The 19,042-nt window shown below is 40.3% G+C and overlaps 1 protein-coding gene across 14 annotated transcripts in view; it reads right to left on the reverse strand.

Moving 5' to 3' along the window:
• Nucleotides 1-19,042, reverse strand: part of Rmdn2 (regulator of microtubule dynamics 2) — an 87,489-nt gene that overhangs the window by 22,623 nt on the left and 45,824 nt on the right. For 8 of the 14 annotated variants that reach the window (XM_031355270.1, XM_031355269.1, XM_031355268.1 and 5 more), the window contains 6 exons: nt 18,260-18,337; nt 15,642-15,740; nt 15,012-15,074; nt 13,872-13,961; nt 13,706-13,786; nt 8,086-8,135 (listed from right to left, as the gene is read on the reverse strand). In XM_031355270.1, the coding sequence (XP_031211130.1) occupies nt 8,086-8,135; nt 13,706-13,786; nt 13,872-13,961; nt 15,012-15,074; nt 15,642-15,740; nt 18,260-18,337 (461 nt within the window). Of the gene's footprint in view, nt 1-3,592; nt 3,731-7,623; nt 8,136-13,705; nt 13,787-13,871; nt 13,962-15,011; nt 15,075-15,641; nt 15,741-18,259; nt 18,338-19,042 lie in introns of those variants that run through there. The other 6 variants (XR_004114058.1, XR_004114057.1, XM_031355279.1 and 3 more) reach the window with 4 other exon arrangements.

A 19,042-nucleotide genomic window follows, 5' to 3' on the forward strand; every position in this document is an offset into this window, starting at 1 on the left:
GCACCGCATCAGCTTTGCCGTCTCTTGCTTAGCCTCTGGCTTGCTAGTCCTCCGGTGCACCTGCCCCTTTGATTCTCCCTCTATGCCTGCTTTCTGCCCCACCCTCTGTCACACCACAGACAAGGCTGGTGGTGGCTCTCAACTTTCAACATTTTAGGATGCTATCTTTGTTTTATTTGGCTTCACAAATGTTAAATGAGCACACATGGATAGGCACTGTGAAAGTAAGTGGCATAAGACTTCTGTTTTACCTCACTGATGTTGGTTGAACTAAAAGAAGACACAAAAGAGTCTTGTGGCATTTTGATGTGGGTGAGATCACATCTGATGACACAAGTCATGGGGTTTTGATTGGGATCTTTCATCGGAGCTAGGCTTTGACTTCAGTGGGCAGTCATGGGGTATTTATTCCCATAGGGAATACAACCAAGCAGTCGGCCAGACGAGTACCGGAAAGCTTTTGAGTAATGACCAATCCAGTCTGTCTGGCATGCAGACAGCGTATGCACAGTGAGACAGTTCTGGAGATCTGTTGGAAGGACAGGCGGGACAGGAGCATGTGGTACAGTCAAACTAGCCTTTAAGCAGTGGATAACACTGGAAAGACCACACGATGTAGGTATCTGTCTGTCCTCCTTTACTTCATTATTCTCCCAAGGGAAAAGCTGCAGGAGGAGGGTGTGGAGAGCCGAGGAGGATGGAAGGTGCACGGGGTTTACCGCACAGCTGGAGGGGTTAATGCTTCAGATGACAAGGACACAGCTTCCACATTGTCAGTAAACCAGCCTATTTCTGTGGGTGTCTGTGGGGCTTCAGCTCCTGATTTTGACTCTGAAAGACAAGATCTTGCTTCCCTGCTGAGGAACCACCATGACTCAGGTTTCAAGGATTACTGGGACCCACCATGGCTGCAGGTGAGATGGGTGGATTTTGGAAGCACAGAGGCCAGGTAGAGCTGGTCCCATTGCTGTGGTAGCCTGTGGATTTCAAGGCGCTGGAGGTGTCAGAGATTTCAATTTAGAGAGAAGGGATGCGGAGAAGTTTTACCATGTCAGAAGCCTTTCTACATTATTTTCAATAAAAAACAAATGCTACTCTATTTCCTGAGAGGCAAGATCAGTGACATTGAAAAATGTCTTGTCATAAGATGACATGAACAAAAAAGTATATGGCAAAACATTGAAGTTTGACAGAGCTATGTCATGCAGTTGATAGTAATAAAGGGTTCCCCCCCCCAGATTTTTATGATAGCTATTGTATTTTTAGATTTTTAAACTTTATAATTTGTTAGAATATCTCATGTGTTGCAAAACTATAGTCAATTTCAAAGCTAATTTGGTATTTGTGTTTCTTGTATTTTTTCTATTGAAAATTCTACCAATTATATATACTTTAGGTCTTCATAAAACCTGAATTAGTGTTTGGTCTTTTAATATTAGCTCAATAAATGTTTGGTTAATTGTAATGGCAAGAAATACTGAGCTCCCAGAACTAAAGGAAGCAAGGGGAATAAAATACATTTCAAACAAAGAATGAGAACAACTAATGGCCTGGCTGTAAAATCACTATCTTTACGACTGAGACCTTTAAAAATGTATGCCAGTCAACACTGTGAGCCAGATGCATTCAGTATCCAACACTGCAGGCCCAGTGTCCCTGGCTGGAAGGGACTGTCCAATTAGGGCTCTGCTGGAACCACAGGTATGTGGCATTAGTAACATCTAATGCAGTGATCTCCAGCAGATTCTTTTCCTAGTGTTAAATTACATTTCCCCACTTTAAATTGGTTAAAGTGAACCAACATGAAAAGCTCAAGAAGGGGAAAATAAGACAACTCCTCATAAAAAATTAATTTCATCGCCAAGAGCAAGGATGCAACTTCATAGGTGACTTAATTGCTTTATTTTATAGAGTAGACATATTTGAAACATTACGGACACTTATGTAACAAAAGCATAATGTGACACTTTTGAGTTAGCCATGTATATCAATTAAGTGTATAGAGAGTCAAGGAGTGTTTATATGCAATGGTGCATCTTTATGAAGATCTACCATGTGGTTTTCCACATGGACAGAGCCCATCTTCACAAAGGCCCACTGTGTGGCTTTCTGCACGGATGGAGCACAGGCAGAAATGGTTTTAAGATAATGAACAGAAGAGAAGAAAGAAGAAAGAAGCGATTCCTGAGAAGCAGCAACAAGACGAACCCCACAGCTGCTCCAGCTCTAGCTGTTGAATCTTGAGGGTTTCAAGGCATGAGCTGAGAACCCAATTCTGCTGACTCGAGAAAGCAGTGGAGACTAAGGAATTAGAAGATTTGATGACACTGTTATCCAATTTAACATAATTGATCTATAAAGAATATATTTTCTGCCAACAATGGTAGTTAATCCATAGAGGCCCAGCTACTCAGGAAGCTGAGGTAGTAGGATCACTTAGAGTTTGAGACCAGTCTGTACAGTACAGAGATTTCTCTCTCTCTCAAAAATGACCGTTAACCAAACTAGAAACTGTTTGCAACATAGTCTCAACAAGTTAAAAAATTCAAGACATATATATCATGTTTTCTGATCACAATGGAATTAAACTAAAACCAATACCAGGAAGATCTCTGCAAAACTCTTCAAATAGAGGATTTGTACAATGTGTGCCATTTTTAAATTTTTAAATAACCCACATGTTAGAAGATATCAAAACAGAAATTAAAAATTATTTTCCTTGAATGAAAGTGGAAAACTGTGGTATATAAGACACTCAGAGGAAAGAAAAGCCCTAAAACTCTGTTATCATTTTAAAAGGCATTTGGAAGGACCCCTGCACGGGAGGACATTGCTATTCTCAGAGATGAGTTATTAAACACGAATCTTGGTGGTAGGCATGGGGCATCTCCTGTAGTGACCTCTCAGGCCCCAGAATCGGGGCCACTGCTCATTCACCATGGCTAGATGATAAGAGCCCAGTGCTGAGGACTATACATTTTGGTTGTAGGACATAGACATCAATCTCGAACTGAAGAGGGGTGTCAATGATGGGGACAAATGACACATGGATGGAGACAGGTATAGGATTTGACAGGAAGGACTCCCTTTGTGCTGGCTGGCTTCCATTATGTTAGAAGGAGTTGCTGTAAATTGAGCACTGTAGAATTTTATGTAAACATACATAACGGTTCTCTTTCAACCTGACTTCTTGAAGCACAATTATCTTGAGATCCACCCATTTGTGTAACATGTAGTAGTTCATTCTTTTTCTACTTCTGAGCTGTATTTTACCCCGGGACTCAGTCTACAGCAACAGCAAGTAGATCAGTGGTTGCATCAGGGAGCAAGAGGCAGAGGAAGAAGGGAAAGATTCTACAGGGTGTGGACTAGAGTTTGAGACTAAAGAAATGTTTTTATGGCATACGCATATGTCAAAATTCATCAAATGATATGTGTCAAAATATATGCAATTATTTATAGGTTCATAATATTACAATAAGGCTATTTTTAAAAAAAGTCATCCTTAGTGACTTGGCTGCAGGAACCTAAAGCAAAATACATGCTAGGAGAGCGGAGATCAGAGAACATCAAGATAATAACTAAAGTCTACCTTGTCTTTGGGGAAGAAGCCAGTCTTGTTCATCACAATTAATAAGCTACAAAGTCTACAACGAGGTTCTTCCTATACACCGAGACAAAATAGGTTGTGTTGCTCAAGCTAAGCTTCCCTATCCTCTTCTCCTCTTATCTAGGGGAGGGGGCAAAGATAAACATATGAGAAAAATTAACATTAGAAGATTAGGCAATAGGTTGTCAGAAATCTACGATAGAACACTAGAAAAAAAACCCCACAGTTAATATAATAAATATGTTTCTTTACTTTCTTCTTACTCTCCCGCCCTTCTTTCCCCTTCTTCCTTCCTGTTTTAGTGTCTTCTTGCTAAGTCCTATCCTTTGTTCCCTGCTTTGTTCCATCCTTCTCCCTGTCCCCATTTACACTACAGGAGAATGCAGTGGCTCAGACCACAGCATTGACCCCAGAGCATTCCCTGCTTCTGCTCTCCTGTTTAGGACTTGGTAGTTTATATCTTGGGTTCTGGCATCTGTGATGGAGACAGGACAAAATCAAATGCCCTTTATGTTTAGGGTTGGTGTGTAACAGTGGTTCTCAACCTGTGGGTCTCGACCCCCCGTGGGGATCACATATCAGATATCTTGTATATCAGATAGTTACATTTCAATTCATAACGATAGCAAAACTAAAGTTATGAAGTAGCAACATAACAATTTCATGGTTGGGGTGTCACCACAACATGAGGAGTGGGGTCTCAGCATTAGGGAGGCTGAGATCCATTGGTGTATAAAATAAGTTGATACAGGAAAAACAACTTGGGAGTAATTATTAATCACCGTGCAAGTTACTGTTCTCAGAGCACCCATTCTATGTTAGGCATGCTGGACTCCAGTAATGACTGGAAGCAGCCATAGGCTCAAAGTGGACTTGAGAATACAGGAGATGCCAAGGTCAGGATCCCAGGCCTGGCTTGCCAGTGCAATTCTCTTATATCAGAGTTTAAGCTATTTATTTAAAATGGAAAGTTTGGTGCAGATGTATTGATGGTCCTGTTCAGCTTTAACCAATGCATTTTCCAATTCAAAAGTATAAACACATTACAAAGTAAGAACTTGTGCTATAAGGTTGGGGTACAACTGACATGACCCCATTTTTATTACAGCGAAGGCCATTTGTCCTGTGTCTGACTAAGACGTCAGAACACTGTGTTTACTTCTCTCACATGTTAAGAGAAATTGTAACATACAGTCCTGATTCATATCTTCGGGAGATACTCAAGGTTCTGGATTAGAACTCCCTCTGCCCAGCATTGTACATGAAGTCTCCTGAGAAGGCAGACTCTGTGTACTTCGTCTTTAAGTGGAAGAGGTCCTGTTAGTCTGGCCTCAACACCTGCATGCTGACCATGTTCTGGGTTTTCCAAGGTCGGGTATCCTGAGTGGTGAGTGAAGCAACTGCAGGAAATTAGTGTTTATGCAGAACATATGTGGAACTCCCTAGAGAGGATGTGATATTCTATATGCAATGCAGTAGACTATACAAGAAAAATAGCTGTTACAAGGCCAAAAAAAAAAAAAAAATTACCGTAGACACTTGGGTTGGTCCCATAACATGCGTCTTCTTGCTCACATGGTTTGGCTCGGACAGCAGCACACTAGATGCATGCACTCCAGAGCGTGTGGGGCACAGACATCCTGGGTTTACTGGTAATTTTGGGAGGTGTGACTATGGTGGGGTGGGGTCGGGGACTTTCCTCCACTAACACTCTGTGAGAGAAACTGCCACATGGGCCAGGTATTGCCAGTACTCTAAAGACTGAAGGAGGAGTGTGACGTTGCTATTGGCCCAAGGACTTATCCACAAACTACCACAGTGGCTCTCAGCCACTGGAGATGTGGTGATGGCAAGGACCAAATAGAAACTTTGTTGACATTAGTAAACGTTTAGTTTTACGGCTAGAGTCTCATGTCCCTTCTATCTGTCAGGACACTGTTTCTGTCTCTCTCCTTAGAGGTAGCCACTAGCCGTTAGCTTTTTGTTGTAAGGAGCTGTGGAGCTGTTTCTATGAAGCCTATGATGTGTTAACGCTGTGCCATTTATTGCTATTGATTGATTGATTGATTGATTGCCATTTATTGCTAGCTGGAACAGCCTGCCTCAACTTGCATATTATGAACATTATTATCTATTATTTTTTAGCTCTTTAGAAATTGTCAGTCACTGTAGATCCTGCAAGGGCAGGAGGCGACCTGCTTGCCTTTTCCCTGATCGAGCCTGTAGACCAGCTGTAGAGAAAAATGATTGGTTGGAACCTCAACTGGCCTCTAGATGAGAGAGAAGAAAACAGTTACATTTAAGTAACTGGCATCTCTAAGTTGAGGGCTTGGAGTTTTGAGTGAATTTCTTCAATGCCTATTTTTAATGATGGTTCTCAAACTCTTAAGTCCACCACCCACCAGAGGTAGTGGGAAAAAAAGGGATATGGGGGGAGTGGATCTGTTTAGAAAGGTTCTTTGGAGCAACTCCCGTCTGTGTTGTCTGGAAATTGTTCAGTTCACAGGTTAGTAGGCTGTGGCAGTTCGATCCACTCGCAAACACTTCACAGATACACCAACAGTCCAGTCCAGTCCAGTAGAGTCGGCTTAGCAATAGTGGTGATAGGACCTAGCAGAGACAGCCAGGCCTCAGCCTAGGCTGAAATCAGCAGGAGGGACCACCAGGAACACCAGGAGAACTTATCAGCTGTGCTTCTCAGAGAAGCAAAGATCAGGGAAGACTCTGAGACCCACAAGCAAGCCAAGTTCAGTCTCCTCCATCACTCTGTTGAGTCCTATTTATACCCTCCAAAGATTATGCAACTTCCACGTGCCTTGTCTCAGCATGTGCATCCAATCAGCTGGAGTCCATGGAGTGCTGACAAATGGAGCTCAACTACGCAATGTAAGGCAACATGCGTGTTGTTAGCAAAGAATTCGTCATCACATGTCCTTTCACATGCTTGCTTTAGCAGAGCATCCTCTCTCCTGTGTATGCTTCAGTGAAACATTCCTTCACGAGTCTGCCTTAGTCTTTCACCTGTGTCCACTTCAGGAAAACATTCCTTCACATGTTTGCCCCAGCAAACCACCACCCAACACAACTGACTCTCCAAAGAACCCTTAAGTTTCTACCGTGTGTGTGTGTGTGTGTGTGTGTGTGTGTGTGTGTGTGTGTGTTGGAGAGAGCAAACAGAAGATTCAAGTTTTAGTTTGATTACTAGCACGGTTGAAGGTTACCAGAGGATCTTTATCAATCACTGATGACTGATGACTAAGCTTGATTTTTAAAAATTGTGTTAGTTTATTACTAAAAATTTGGAAATGCAGCAAATAAAATTCACAGAAATAAAACTCATTATTTTAGTTTATTTTCTACTAATACTTTTCCAGCATATTTTTCACACAGTTGACTTTACATCTATATACCATTTTGTCTTGTTCACAAACATTTCCCTATAACACACACCCACTCCTCCCCGTCCCCCATCCCACACGGGTAAGAGTCTTGCTTTTTAGTCCATGTAGGACTCATGATCTTCCTGCTTTTCCCCATATCATACCATATCATATAATAGCATACCATAATCATACTATCATACATGTGTGTGTATTTTTTTGAGACAGGCTCTTGCTTTTAACTCTGGCTGGCTTAGGATCCATGATCATACCACCTCCTGTTCCCAAATGATGGTATTTATGAATGTCCCACTATGTTGAGCATATATACTTTTAGTATTAAAATATTTCTACTGGAGTGGAACTCTAGCATGATTGACTGTTTTCTTGTTAGGCATAATGTTGGAATTCACATCAATCGCCTGTGCTTTCTCTTTAGGATTATTTCTATGATGAGACACTGCAGGATTAGACTTAATTTTTTTTAGGCTTTAGATATATTTTAATCAGAGGATTGTAGCAAAAACACTTTCACACTATCAACATATGAACACATTTATCTTATGGTAATACCATTAATACTAGATTAATACTAGATTCCTAAAAAAAGAAAGAAAAACCTTCCAAGTTTGATAGTGAAGCAGTATTTTTATTACAGCTCTACTCATGTCTTTCTGATTACTTGGTGTGTTTTCTTCTCTTGTTCTTTTTCTAGCAACTCTTCCCATTGTTTACATTTTCATCATGAATTAATCATTTTATAAAGTCTATTGACAATAACACTTGCTAGGGTGCATTTTATTAGATTGAGTTAAGTATTAGTTACACAAACATTCTAAAGTCTGTAGTTTATTGACATGAATAAAACAAAGTATACATGTCCACAGATCATTCTATACTAACATTAGAGTAAGTACTGTCTCCAAAGATCATGATCTCTCTCATAGTGCAGTGGCTGTAGAAGGCAAGGCTAGACCTTCAATCAAATGAGAATACATAATCTCTACATTAAGGAGAAAAGCATTATAAAAGTACAATCTGTTAAATTCTAGAAGACTGTATTGGATTTGCTGAAGAATAAGCTCTTTTATTTACCTCTTCAAAGAATCGATTATTTTCTTCACCTCTTTATGTGCATCCTTGTCCTATAAAGAAAATCCAAATGTACAATGAGATGTCATACATTTACAGTGGAACTCTAAGAACTTTGAAATTAACTATTCTTGGGTGTAGGTATTTTTCTTAAAAGGCTATCACACATAGACTGGATTTGTCTTAGGAGCACACCGCATGCAGATGTATGAAGATGTAGTTGATGTGAGTCTCTTTTCTCCATGAACTCTGGAGTGGGACACAGGAGGGAACAGTCACCCACACAGGCTGACACATTGCTTCTACCAGTGTCTTAGCAGTAGTGCTACCCAGCTTTCTACGAGGTGTGAAGAAGCCATCACCTAAGCTGCAGGATTTGAAGTTACCTGAGGTTATCTAGGAAGAACCATACATACTGAGAAGGGAAATAAAAGTCCAGCACGAGTTTGCCCATGTAAGCCTGGGATTGAAAGAGTTAAACTTGAGACTGGTGCTGGCTAATGAGAAGATAACAGAAAAACACAGGGGGCCAGGCTTGTGAATACAAACCAAAGCAGAGGCAAGCAAGCTATTAGATATCCCAGGGACTGACAGGTCAGGAAGACATAAACCATAGAGATAGAGCAAAAATGCAAGGACATGTCCGGGGCCCAGGCCTGCAAGGATGTGTCTGGGCGGACACTGAGTAATGGGCCATCTGGTTCTCTTAGATATAGCTGAAGGTCAACTAGAAACCCTGAATAGCACTCCCCTTTCACTCCCCTTTTAACTAGAAACCCTGAATAGCACTCCCCTTTTTTAGGAATTTTCAACTCTAATCTGCACAAACTACATTTAAAATAACCAATCATGTATAGCCACACTGATTCCTTTGTTCCCTCAGACCTTTTTCCTATGTAAGCCCATAACCCCTGAGCCTCGGGGTCCATTCCTCTATCTCCTGCGTGAGATATGTTTCGGCCTGGAGTTCTGTCATTAAAAACCTCGTGTGCTTTGCATCAAGGTGGTCTCTCGTGTTTCACTGGGTGCACGTCTCCTGGGACTTGAGTTGGGGTCCCCTCTCGGGGTCTTTCAATACGTAGATTATATATACATATGTCACATTATATTTCCTAAATGTTATATATTTCATTATTGACTTTATCAAGTAGTTTTTACTGAGGTTACTCTCCTATGAGTGATTGTCATCTGAAAATATAACAATTTAAAAGAAAGTTTAGTGTCTCTTTCACTGCAAATCACAGCATTATAATTGCTCTTCCACCCCAGTCTTTTCAGCACTGCCAGGCTGCTGACCTTGAATGCTGCCTCTAGGCAGACAGTGGAGAGCCTATTGATGAACTAATTGTTTCACTCAGCAGTCATTGTATACTGCCTTAGACATAGGAATTCCTTTCATTTTCTGTTTTAAAAACCATTTCATAGGATCTGTGATTAGCTCCTTTAGGTGAAGAGATGCTCACATAAATAATGAAAATAGTGTAGTTTCAAATTCTTGGAATGTAAACATGTTGATACACATTCATTTGGGCTTTAGGGAGCAAATGGTTGACAGTCTCAGTAGCAACTGGATGTGTCATAAGTTTAGAATGTTCTTGTGAGACAAGAGACACAGCTACAAAATAATTGTAATGTAAAGAAGAAGTTACAAGTGCCACAGAACGTGAAGGATGCTATGAAGGTGGTTCACAGGCAGGGCAGGAAATGGAGGGGAGGGATCGTCACTGTAACTCTTGCTGCTGTTAGTTTAGGAGTGAGTAAACTAGTTACTAAACCACTAACTGGGTCTATTTCAGACTGAGAAAACATTAGAGACAGGTGGTTATAGGTATAAATCACTTTATCCTATATTCTTGACAAAGAGGAAACTGAGCTCCTAACCCCACACACAGTTTAGAAAACAATTTAATAATACAAATGAAGACTAGAAAAAATAAAAAACATGATGATGATTTGTTCATGTTCTTTTTTTCTCTTATAAAACTATTTTCATAATGTCCAGATTTTGAAGCTACATTCACCCCTAGCACTGCTTCCTGTTCCCGCTCATACTCTCCATCCCTGTGTGAATGAGACTTCTGGTTCTTCTCACCAAGGCTTCCGGAGTACTAATATGCTAATATGAGTGCTTTTATTTGGCACTAGGAATACAGTGGCAAATAAAATAGACATTTGTATGGAATAATCATACAAATAACTATAAGTCACTATTGTCCTATATGGTCCGAAAGGAAAATAAGAGAAGCTTTCTTGCCAAGGGATATTGGGTGGCCTGTTGGAAGACATAGGAATTTGGAGGACCAGATGGAAGGTTCTCATCATCTGTAGACAGGAGAGAAGCTGCTTGGTGCTCCACTCTGGTGGTGGCAGTAGAGATGGTACCAATGGAGTGCCTCTAGATATGTTTTAGAAGAATTCAGAGATTTTGGTCACTAGGTATATGTCTGGCTAGGTTTTGTGGTATTGAGGGCAAATGAGGCATTAAAGATAGTTCAAGGTTTTCTAGCTTGGTGTGTGTGTGTGTTGTTTATAAAGAGGAGGAGCAAGAAAGAGCCAAAGGCCTGATGATGAGTTGAATCTGACATGTCTGAGAGACATCTAAGTAGACATGTCTTTCAAGCAGGAAGCTATCCTAGAACTCAGGAAAGAGGTCTAGAGGGTCAACTTTGAGGAGCCACAGATAATATTGAAGCCAAAGAGAAAATAGAAGATTAGGGGTAGGAAGAAGATTGGAGAAGAGACAAGGGACCGACAGACTAATGACCAACTCTGAGCATTCTCAGTATCTAATATACCTGTGAAATCTCTGAAGTTTATGTATAAAAACTTGTATGTCAAACGAGGCACTTCACCTCGTTATCACCTTTAATTCTACTCTTACATTCTTCTTTTTTTTTTTTTTGGCTGGAGAGACAGCCATGGGTGCTGGGAACCAAACTCTTATATTTTTGGTTGTGAGCCTAGCCTTTAACGGCTGAGCCATCTCTCCAGCCCCTACTCTTACATTCTAATAAGAACACAGATGTTGGTTTTAAATGACTGTGTATAATCCAAATTATGCTAAAAGGCAATAGAGTCCCCATCATGAACACAGAAGGACAAAATCTGTTGTCAAGTGTAGCCTTTGTATTGTAGAGAAAGATTTCTAGGACCTGAGCTGTTCTGTATCTTCTGTTTCCTAAGAAGATTCTCTCTTTCTAGGCCTGCCTTGCCCAGAGCTTGCTGCGTAGACTGGGATGGCAATCTTCCTGTGTCTACCTTTTGGGTGCTGGCATTATGGCCCACTAACTGAACCTCTTCCATCTCTTTTACTAACTGATGGAATCCACCAGCAATGTGTTAGAAGGATAACAGACCCAGTGGGAATCCCAAACATCCAGAAGACATAGTGGAACCAAGCTCTGCACAGGTGGCCCTGGAAGGGCCCATGGGGTCTGGTTGGCTCTAAGCATGAAATTCACAAACAGATCTTATTTAATTCTCCTCTTAGTCTTATTTAAATGACTGCGCCGTGCATTCCTTCCTTTCCAACTAACATCTTTTGCTTGTATTCATGACTTGATAGATCCTCTGCCCACACCTACACACTATACAGATATTTCAAACTTTATCCTGGTATGTCCTGGTCTCTGCTAGAAGAAAATGATTTCTCCCTTTGAAGCCTCTGTAGTAAGTTCCTTGTACCTCTTAGCACTCTGTTCTCTGAATCTTGAGACACCAGTATCTAGATATGCACTATATGTCCTCTTGAGTTAGAAGCTCCTCAGGGTTATGATTATTACAAGTACAAACCAAGACATGTAAGAGTCATGTTTTACTTTTTATATTCCATACCACAGCACAGAATGGTGCTTTCCCCAAGGCATTTCTTTTCCTTTGAGAAATGAGCATGACAATGTTTGGAGCAGAAAAACATTTACTTATCTCTATTCATTCAGAATACAGACAATGACTCACAGGCGCACAGACTGGAATGCTAGCCCTGAAGAATGCCTGAAGCTATAGCATTTTCAGAATTCTGAATTACTAAATACAATGTCAAGACACAACACAGGAGTGTCTTTTTAACTAACAAAGTTTCAAAAGCCCAATAAAATGTAATACACATTATTATTATTTAGTTTCATGGTTATGGCTAGTCATGCTCGGTTCTGCTCTAGGGACCAAGTATGGATAGTCAATGTGTTTTTAACTGCACAGTCTACCAAGTTTTTTTTCCTGAGTTGTTTGATCAACTTATTCCTTTATAAGCATGCATGTGTGTTTGTTATATGTGTACATGCATGTTTGTTTTGTGTGAATATATGTGTGTATGTGTGTATCCATACATAGGTGTTCGCTATATGTGTACATGGGTTTTATATATGCATATGTATATATTTGTTATATGTGTATGTCTATATGTTTGTTATTTGTGTATGTTTGTAATATATGGTATGTATATATTTGTTATGTGTATATGTGTATATGTTTGTTATTTGTGTATGTTTGTAATATATAGTATGTATATATTTTTTATATGTGTATGTGTATATGTTTGTTATTTGTGTATGTTTGTAATATGTCTACATGTACATATGTTTGTTATCTATGTGCATAAGTCTGGTGTGTGTGTGTGTGTGTGTCTGATCTTGGGTGTCTTCCTCTATCACTCTTTACCTTGTTTGTTTTAGGGCAGTGTCTCACTGTACCTGGAACTTGCTGTACCAGCTAGATGGCTAGCTAAAAAACCCAAAGTATACTCATTTCTATCCACCCAGTGCTGGGATTCCAGGCATGAAGCACTGAGCACTATATTGATTGTGGTGCTGGGGGTCTGAATTCAGTTCTTCTGGTTGGACACTAAGCACTTTACCCACTGACATCTCCCCAGTCTCTTCCTGCAGTTTTATACACAGTAGGCACCAGGGTGTTTTAAGTGATAGTTCATGATTTGTGAATGCCTTAAAGATTTTGTGATCTCCTAGTGACATAGATTGAGCAACTTTTAAAACTTTAATGGACACACAAAATCCAAGTGATAGACTTGTACTTTAAAAGAACATTTCATTATAGGGGAAGAGAATAGCCATGATTTCTAGTATCTTCCCATTCCCTTAAAGTGGTAAAAGGGTAAATGCTTCATTTATGAGTAAGTTCTGGAAATCTAATTCCCAGCATGTTGACTATAATAATATAGAATTTGTAATTCTCCATCAAACACTTGAAGTAGGAAAGAGAGCTCTCTTTGGTGGTTTCAACCATGAAAACAGTGGTGTGTGGTGAGGCATGCACCCATTAGCTTGACTGTGGTAATTGTTTTACAGTGCATATACAAACCAAAGATTTTTGTATCTTTGAGCAGTCAAAGAGAGGTGGCTCAGTGGTTAAGAGCACTGATTGCTCTTCCTGAGTTCAATTCCCAGCAACCACATGGCAGCTCAGAATCATCTGTAATAGAATCTGATGCCCTCTTCTGGTATGTCTGAAGACAGCAACAGTGTACTCATAAATAAATCTTTAAAAATATATTTATGTATCTGTTGATATACTCCAATAAAGCTGATAAAGAAAACTCTGGTTGTTCATCACTGAACAACCAGCACTGGTGAGTGCCCCACACTTTCTCATTGCCTAGACTTACCTCTTTGGTGACAATAGGCAGTAGCAATGCCAAGTTACAGAATTTCCAAGCCTCCTGAGACTCTCCAAGTTCAACATAACACTAGAAATGAAAAGAAACAATATTAAAGCAACCCGTACTTACTGCAATGTGCTCAGAGTGATCTTTAAGCAGTTCCCTGCCTTACCTTGGATGCATACATATAGTTGGATACAGAATAACCAGGCTGCAGTTCTTCAGTCTGAATGAAGAGAGAGCAGACAAGAGGATAACAGGGCTGTTACAACAAGAACACCAGTCATAATGGAAAGGGATACATTTCAACAAAACAGACCTGGTAACCACACTGCCCAAGACTTGGCTGTTTCATGTTTGAATACCTTTCTTGGCTTGAGTATATTTATATAGAAACAGCTTTCGGAGAAAGCTATTAAAGTGGATTGCCATCTCCATTATGGTCACTAAGCATCCACAGCAACTAGATTAGTTCATACACAGTCATCACCTTCCTTTTTATCGTCCTATCTGCCCTCATTTTTCTTTAGAACAAAAACAACCAGCCACACAGTCCCCTGAGACAGGGGCCTACGCAGTCCTCAGTCTGCTTAGGAAACAACAGCAGGGCATGGCGAGCACCTTCTACTAGATTAACACTTGGTTGCTTATGGGCATGTCACATGACATCAATAACCCCTCAAGTCCATCCCATGCAGTGCTTTTAAAGGAAATATAGGATCCATGAGAGAGCTGGCCCAAGCAGAAGGCACTATTAGTGTGCCTGCTCTACCTGTTTACCCGCAGTTCCTAATCTCTCGGGGAAAGAATTCCTATACAGATAGAGGACTAATCTAGAGCTCTTCTGAGGACCCAAGTTGGTCTTTGCCTCTGAGCCACCTCTAGCTGAGGTGGTTAGGCACGCCGGCCCAGAGGAATGCAGAACTTAAGGGAAGACTTTAAAGAAACAAAGAACTTGAGAGATTCAGTTATTTACAAAGTTTAAAAAGGCAAGTTTCTCCTTTCTAATTTTATTCTCAGCTTCAATCCCATTCTCCAGGAGTACCACCATTGACACATCTTATCAGGTGACTTGTTGAATAGAGAAACAAAAGTATTATTTTTTAAACTAACACCTATAATGGGGATTTTTTTTCTATACTTTTTTCCTTCCTGGAGCCACAGACAAATCTTCAAGTTAGCATACACAGATCTACTGTATTGTTCCTAAAAGATCTACTGTATTTCAAAGTCTGGATATACTCTCATTAAATTAAGTACTTTTCTATTAGATCTTTAAATTGTTCTCAACTTTCACTATCAAAGAACTTACTTGTGTACATGTGTGACTATGTCTGTGAGAGAGTCTAAGACGGACAGGTGAACAGTGTATGGCCTGGGCATGGAAGAGAATACAGACAGAGGAATAGATCAGAGGAAGTTGTTATCTCATCCCTGGCTAGAGACCTGGATGTGCTATTGTGCCTGTAGGGTAAAAGGGTCAGGGGAGCCACCCACAGTGCAGACCAGACCAGGTGTTTCTCCTCTCTAATCACTTCATCTCAATATTCCTCATTTGGCAAGAATCTTGAGCCATTGCAAGAATGACTCAGCCTCCTTCTGTGTTCCGTAGTTGTCTTAGCTCTAAGAAAATCTCATCTGAATAACCTTCACTCATGTATTATTCTCCTTCATCCCTCCTCCAAACAACAAAATAACTGGAGTATGCGTATTGACTCCACCAGCTGAGCATTTCTAAGCTGGGAACTGGAAATCCTATATGTGTCAAGTTTGGGAGCTGACTGGAAACATTGTTTAACTGGTTTCAGAGTAAGGCAGAGACCTGGTGGATAAAAAGCTAATTTAGTGGGTAGACATATTACATGCTTAGATATGTGCAATACCCCATTTAACTGTTCAAAGTTGTGTCAGCAAAGCAATTACACATGACAGACAAACACACCTTAAGGAAGTTGTACAAAGCTTCATGAACCGTTGAAGATGGTATTTCCCCAAACAGAGTAGAAGCCATTTTTTTCTCAATCCAGCTGAGTTTTGAGACCTACACATACAAAGGAATATCACTCTTAGAAATGGATGATATCTCTCTAGTTAGTTACATGTGTAAGCATATGTGTATCTACGTGCATATGCATACAACAGATGTTGATAAACTCGTAAGAAGTATACCACAGGATGCAGTGAGCGGCCTGTCTCTGCTACTCCTGCCTACTGGATGCTCTCCTCTGAGTCAGCGCTTTCTCAGAAATGGACATATAACATGAGCCTGAGCCTAGCGCAAGCTCGGAGGGCTGAGATGACTTCCTCACTCCTCGGGCCCCTGGGAAGCTCTCTGTAGATGGCCCTACATCCATGCACACTGGCAACACTCAGTGGGTATAAAGAAAAGGAGCCTTTGAAGGTGGGGGGAGGAGCGGTAGGAAGGTTAGAAGAGAAAGTGGAGAGGAAGGGGTAGGGTGGATTGGAACAAAACAAGCATGGATGAGTTGCTCATAATGAAAATAGCAATCAGATTCAATTTCATATTGCCATTTGCTTTATTTTTTATTTTCTACAAATATGAATATTGGGCATGTATCATATTTCAGAAATGCTACTATTTAAAGGCACTGATGAAGCTCACGTCCTCTCAGTGAAATCAAGCATCTTCTCACTCACTTGTAAATTTTTAGGTAGTCATTTTCTAGTAAAAAAAAACCAAAAAACAAAAATAAAAAGAACAAAACAAAACCCCCAAAGCCAACAAGCAAAAAATGAAAGAAAACAAACAACCGAAACAAAACCCATGGACCTAGGGATGTAACTCCGACGGGCAGCACTTGCTAGGTATGCACAAGGCTCGGTCCCTGGTGCTCACAAAACTGTGCATTTCTATATAATTTTATTTATTGATTTGCTCAAGTTTGTTTTTTAAAGCTTTGTAAAAAGTGTAGCACACCATTTATTTCCTTTTGTGATTTTTTTTTTTAACCTAACATTGCTTTAATCTACTTGATGGCATAATTGAAGTTCAGTTATTCAAATATATTATTAAATATGTGGAATTTGATAAGCTTATTATGCGCTTTTACACATGATTTTTTTTTTATATTCTTGATCCTTTAATTATCAAAAAAGGCAGGTTAAGAGCTGGGAAGATGGTTGGCTGTGCAAATATCCAACCTGTGCCCTGTGGCCAGCACTCAAGCAGAAGGTGAAGGGCAGGACCCTTGACTGTGAGCTCAGCACTGGGGTAAGGGTTTGGATGGACAAGCCATTCCTGAACATTGCTGCCCAGCCAGTCTAGTAGAATTGGTGAGCTCCAGATTCAGAGAGAGATCCTGTCTCAAAACATAATGTGGTGAGTTACTGAGGAAGACATCTGATGTCAACCTCTGGCCTTATAAGTACATGCACACACATGTGCACATCCACTACTGCCCATGCCCCATCAAGAAGCATGTGAAGTCTATGAGGATCTTTTCAATTTGCAAATATATGCATATTTTGGTCAGTTTTTATTTTATAGTTTTGAGGCTGGTATTAGGAGCATATTAAGTTACAAATTCTTTCACAGTTAATTAAGCTTTTATTTTTGCATAGCTATATACTCTGTAGCTCCAGAAATAATTGTACTTTAAAATAGATTAAATGCATTTATATTTATATAATTCATATTAAATTATATTTTATTTTAAAGAAATATAACTCATAAAATGCACATGTGGCATACTGCAGTCTCCAATAAAGACAGCCTCCTTCTCTCTAGTCCCATGGCCTTCATGAGAAGGTTCAGCTTTTGCTCGCTCTGATTTCCTTACTTACAAACTGTAGCTGGTTGTCTCGCACTTTTCTCAGGCACCTCTTTAGACAGATTTTTTCATTCTGTAACTCTTCTGCAAACTAATGTATTATTTAAGACACTAGGCCTCAGGCTGACCAGCTGCCTCTGTCTGAGCTATTTCAATGTCTAATATCCCATCAAGTTAAGTTCCTTGAAGGAAATTAACCCTGCCCTGTATCATGTCGAAAGACATTTTTGGGGACTGCAGATTAGTGGTGAAGCACTTGTCTAGAATGTGGAAGGTGGTTCTGAGTTTGATCCCTGGCAGTACAGATTGAAATTTTAAAAAGAAAAGGAAGCAGGGGGATTGGGGGGGGGAAGAGATTTTACAGCTGAAACCAAAGTCATTTTCGGGTCAGCAACTTAACATATAATTATGCTTAATAATGTTGGTAATAAAAATAGATCTTTCCAAAGAGCCATGGTTGGTACATTTGGACACAAAACATGTGTAATAGCTGATCTCAACCTGAGGGAATCCAAAGTATGACTTCTGCAATTCCATGGAAAGATAAGAACTACACACACACACACACACACACACACACACACACACACCTACACACACACACACACCTAAATATAATACACAAAATGTAAGCTTAGAAATGATAATATATAATGCTCATTCCAGTGTGTAACAGGTAAAAACATGAAAGATTATGTAGGCTGTTGAAAATGTATCTAGTGTCCACATAGTATTCAAGTAAGAGTTCTAAGCAAAGACAGTAACTTACAGTATAGCAATATCTTCCCTTGAGGTAATATAAAAGGGGTTCTTCAGGCAAAAGCTGGATGGCTATATCTAGATGCTTCTGCAAAAAAAATTCACAGAAAAGTCATCTAGTTTCAGATACTGCTGAACGGAGCCTTAACACATCCCAGGGACCTCAGCTGTCTGAGAATGTCTCAGCAGCTACCCCACTCCTTACCACGAACACACTTATATCTCAGCAAGAATTCATCTCCTGCCCATGGAATTGAAGCATGGCCCTTGAGGAGGCCATGCTTAAGTGTGCTCAGTGCTGCAGTGAAACTAGCCATCCACATATACCAGACGGCACGAAGCAGGATTTGATGTAAGGAAAACAGAGGCTCCGGAGAGGTCAGGAATCCATACCCACCCCAAGCCTCCTCCAGCACTGTCAGAGTGAGAACCGGAAGCTGGGATTCAGGGAAGGGCCCTTTCTTCCATCACAATTACTGAGTCAGATTAGTTAGTGGGTTACAAAAATGAACAGCAATAGTACATGGTTATGTAGGCAAGTTGCCTATTTTGCTCATCTACTGTGGTAACTTTAAGCTTTAGGCTAGACCTTTTGTTTTTCATTTCCTGTCTCAAAGGCAGGCAGTGGTTCTCAACCTGTGGGTCATGATCCTCCACAGGGGTTGCAGAGTGCATTTCAGAATTTACATCGCAGTTAATGACAGTAGCAAAATGGCAGTTATGAAGTAGTGACGAAAAGATTTTACGGCTGGGGGTCAGCACTGTATGCCTGTATCAAAGGGTGGCAGCATTG

This window comes from Mastomys coucha, unplaced genomic scaffold (assembly GCF_008632895.1).
Source record: "Mastomys coucha isolate ucsf_1 unplaced genomic scaffold, UCSF_Mcou_1 pScaffold6, whole genome shotgun sequence".
NCBI lineage: Eukaryota > Metazoa > Chordata > Mammalia > Rodentia > Muridae > Mastomys > Mastomys coucha.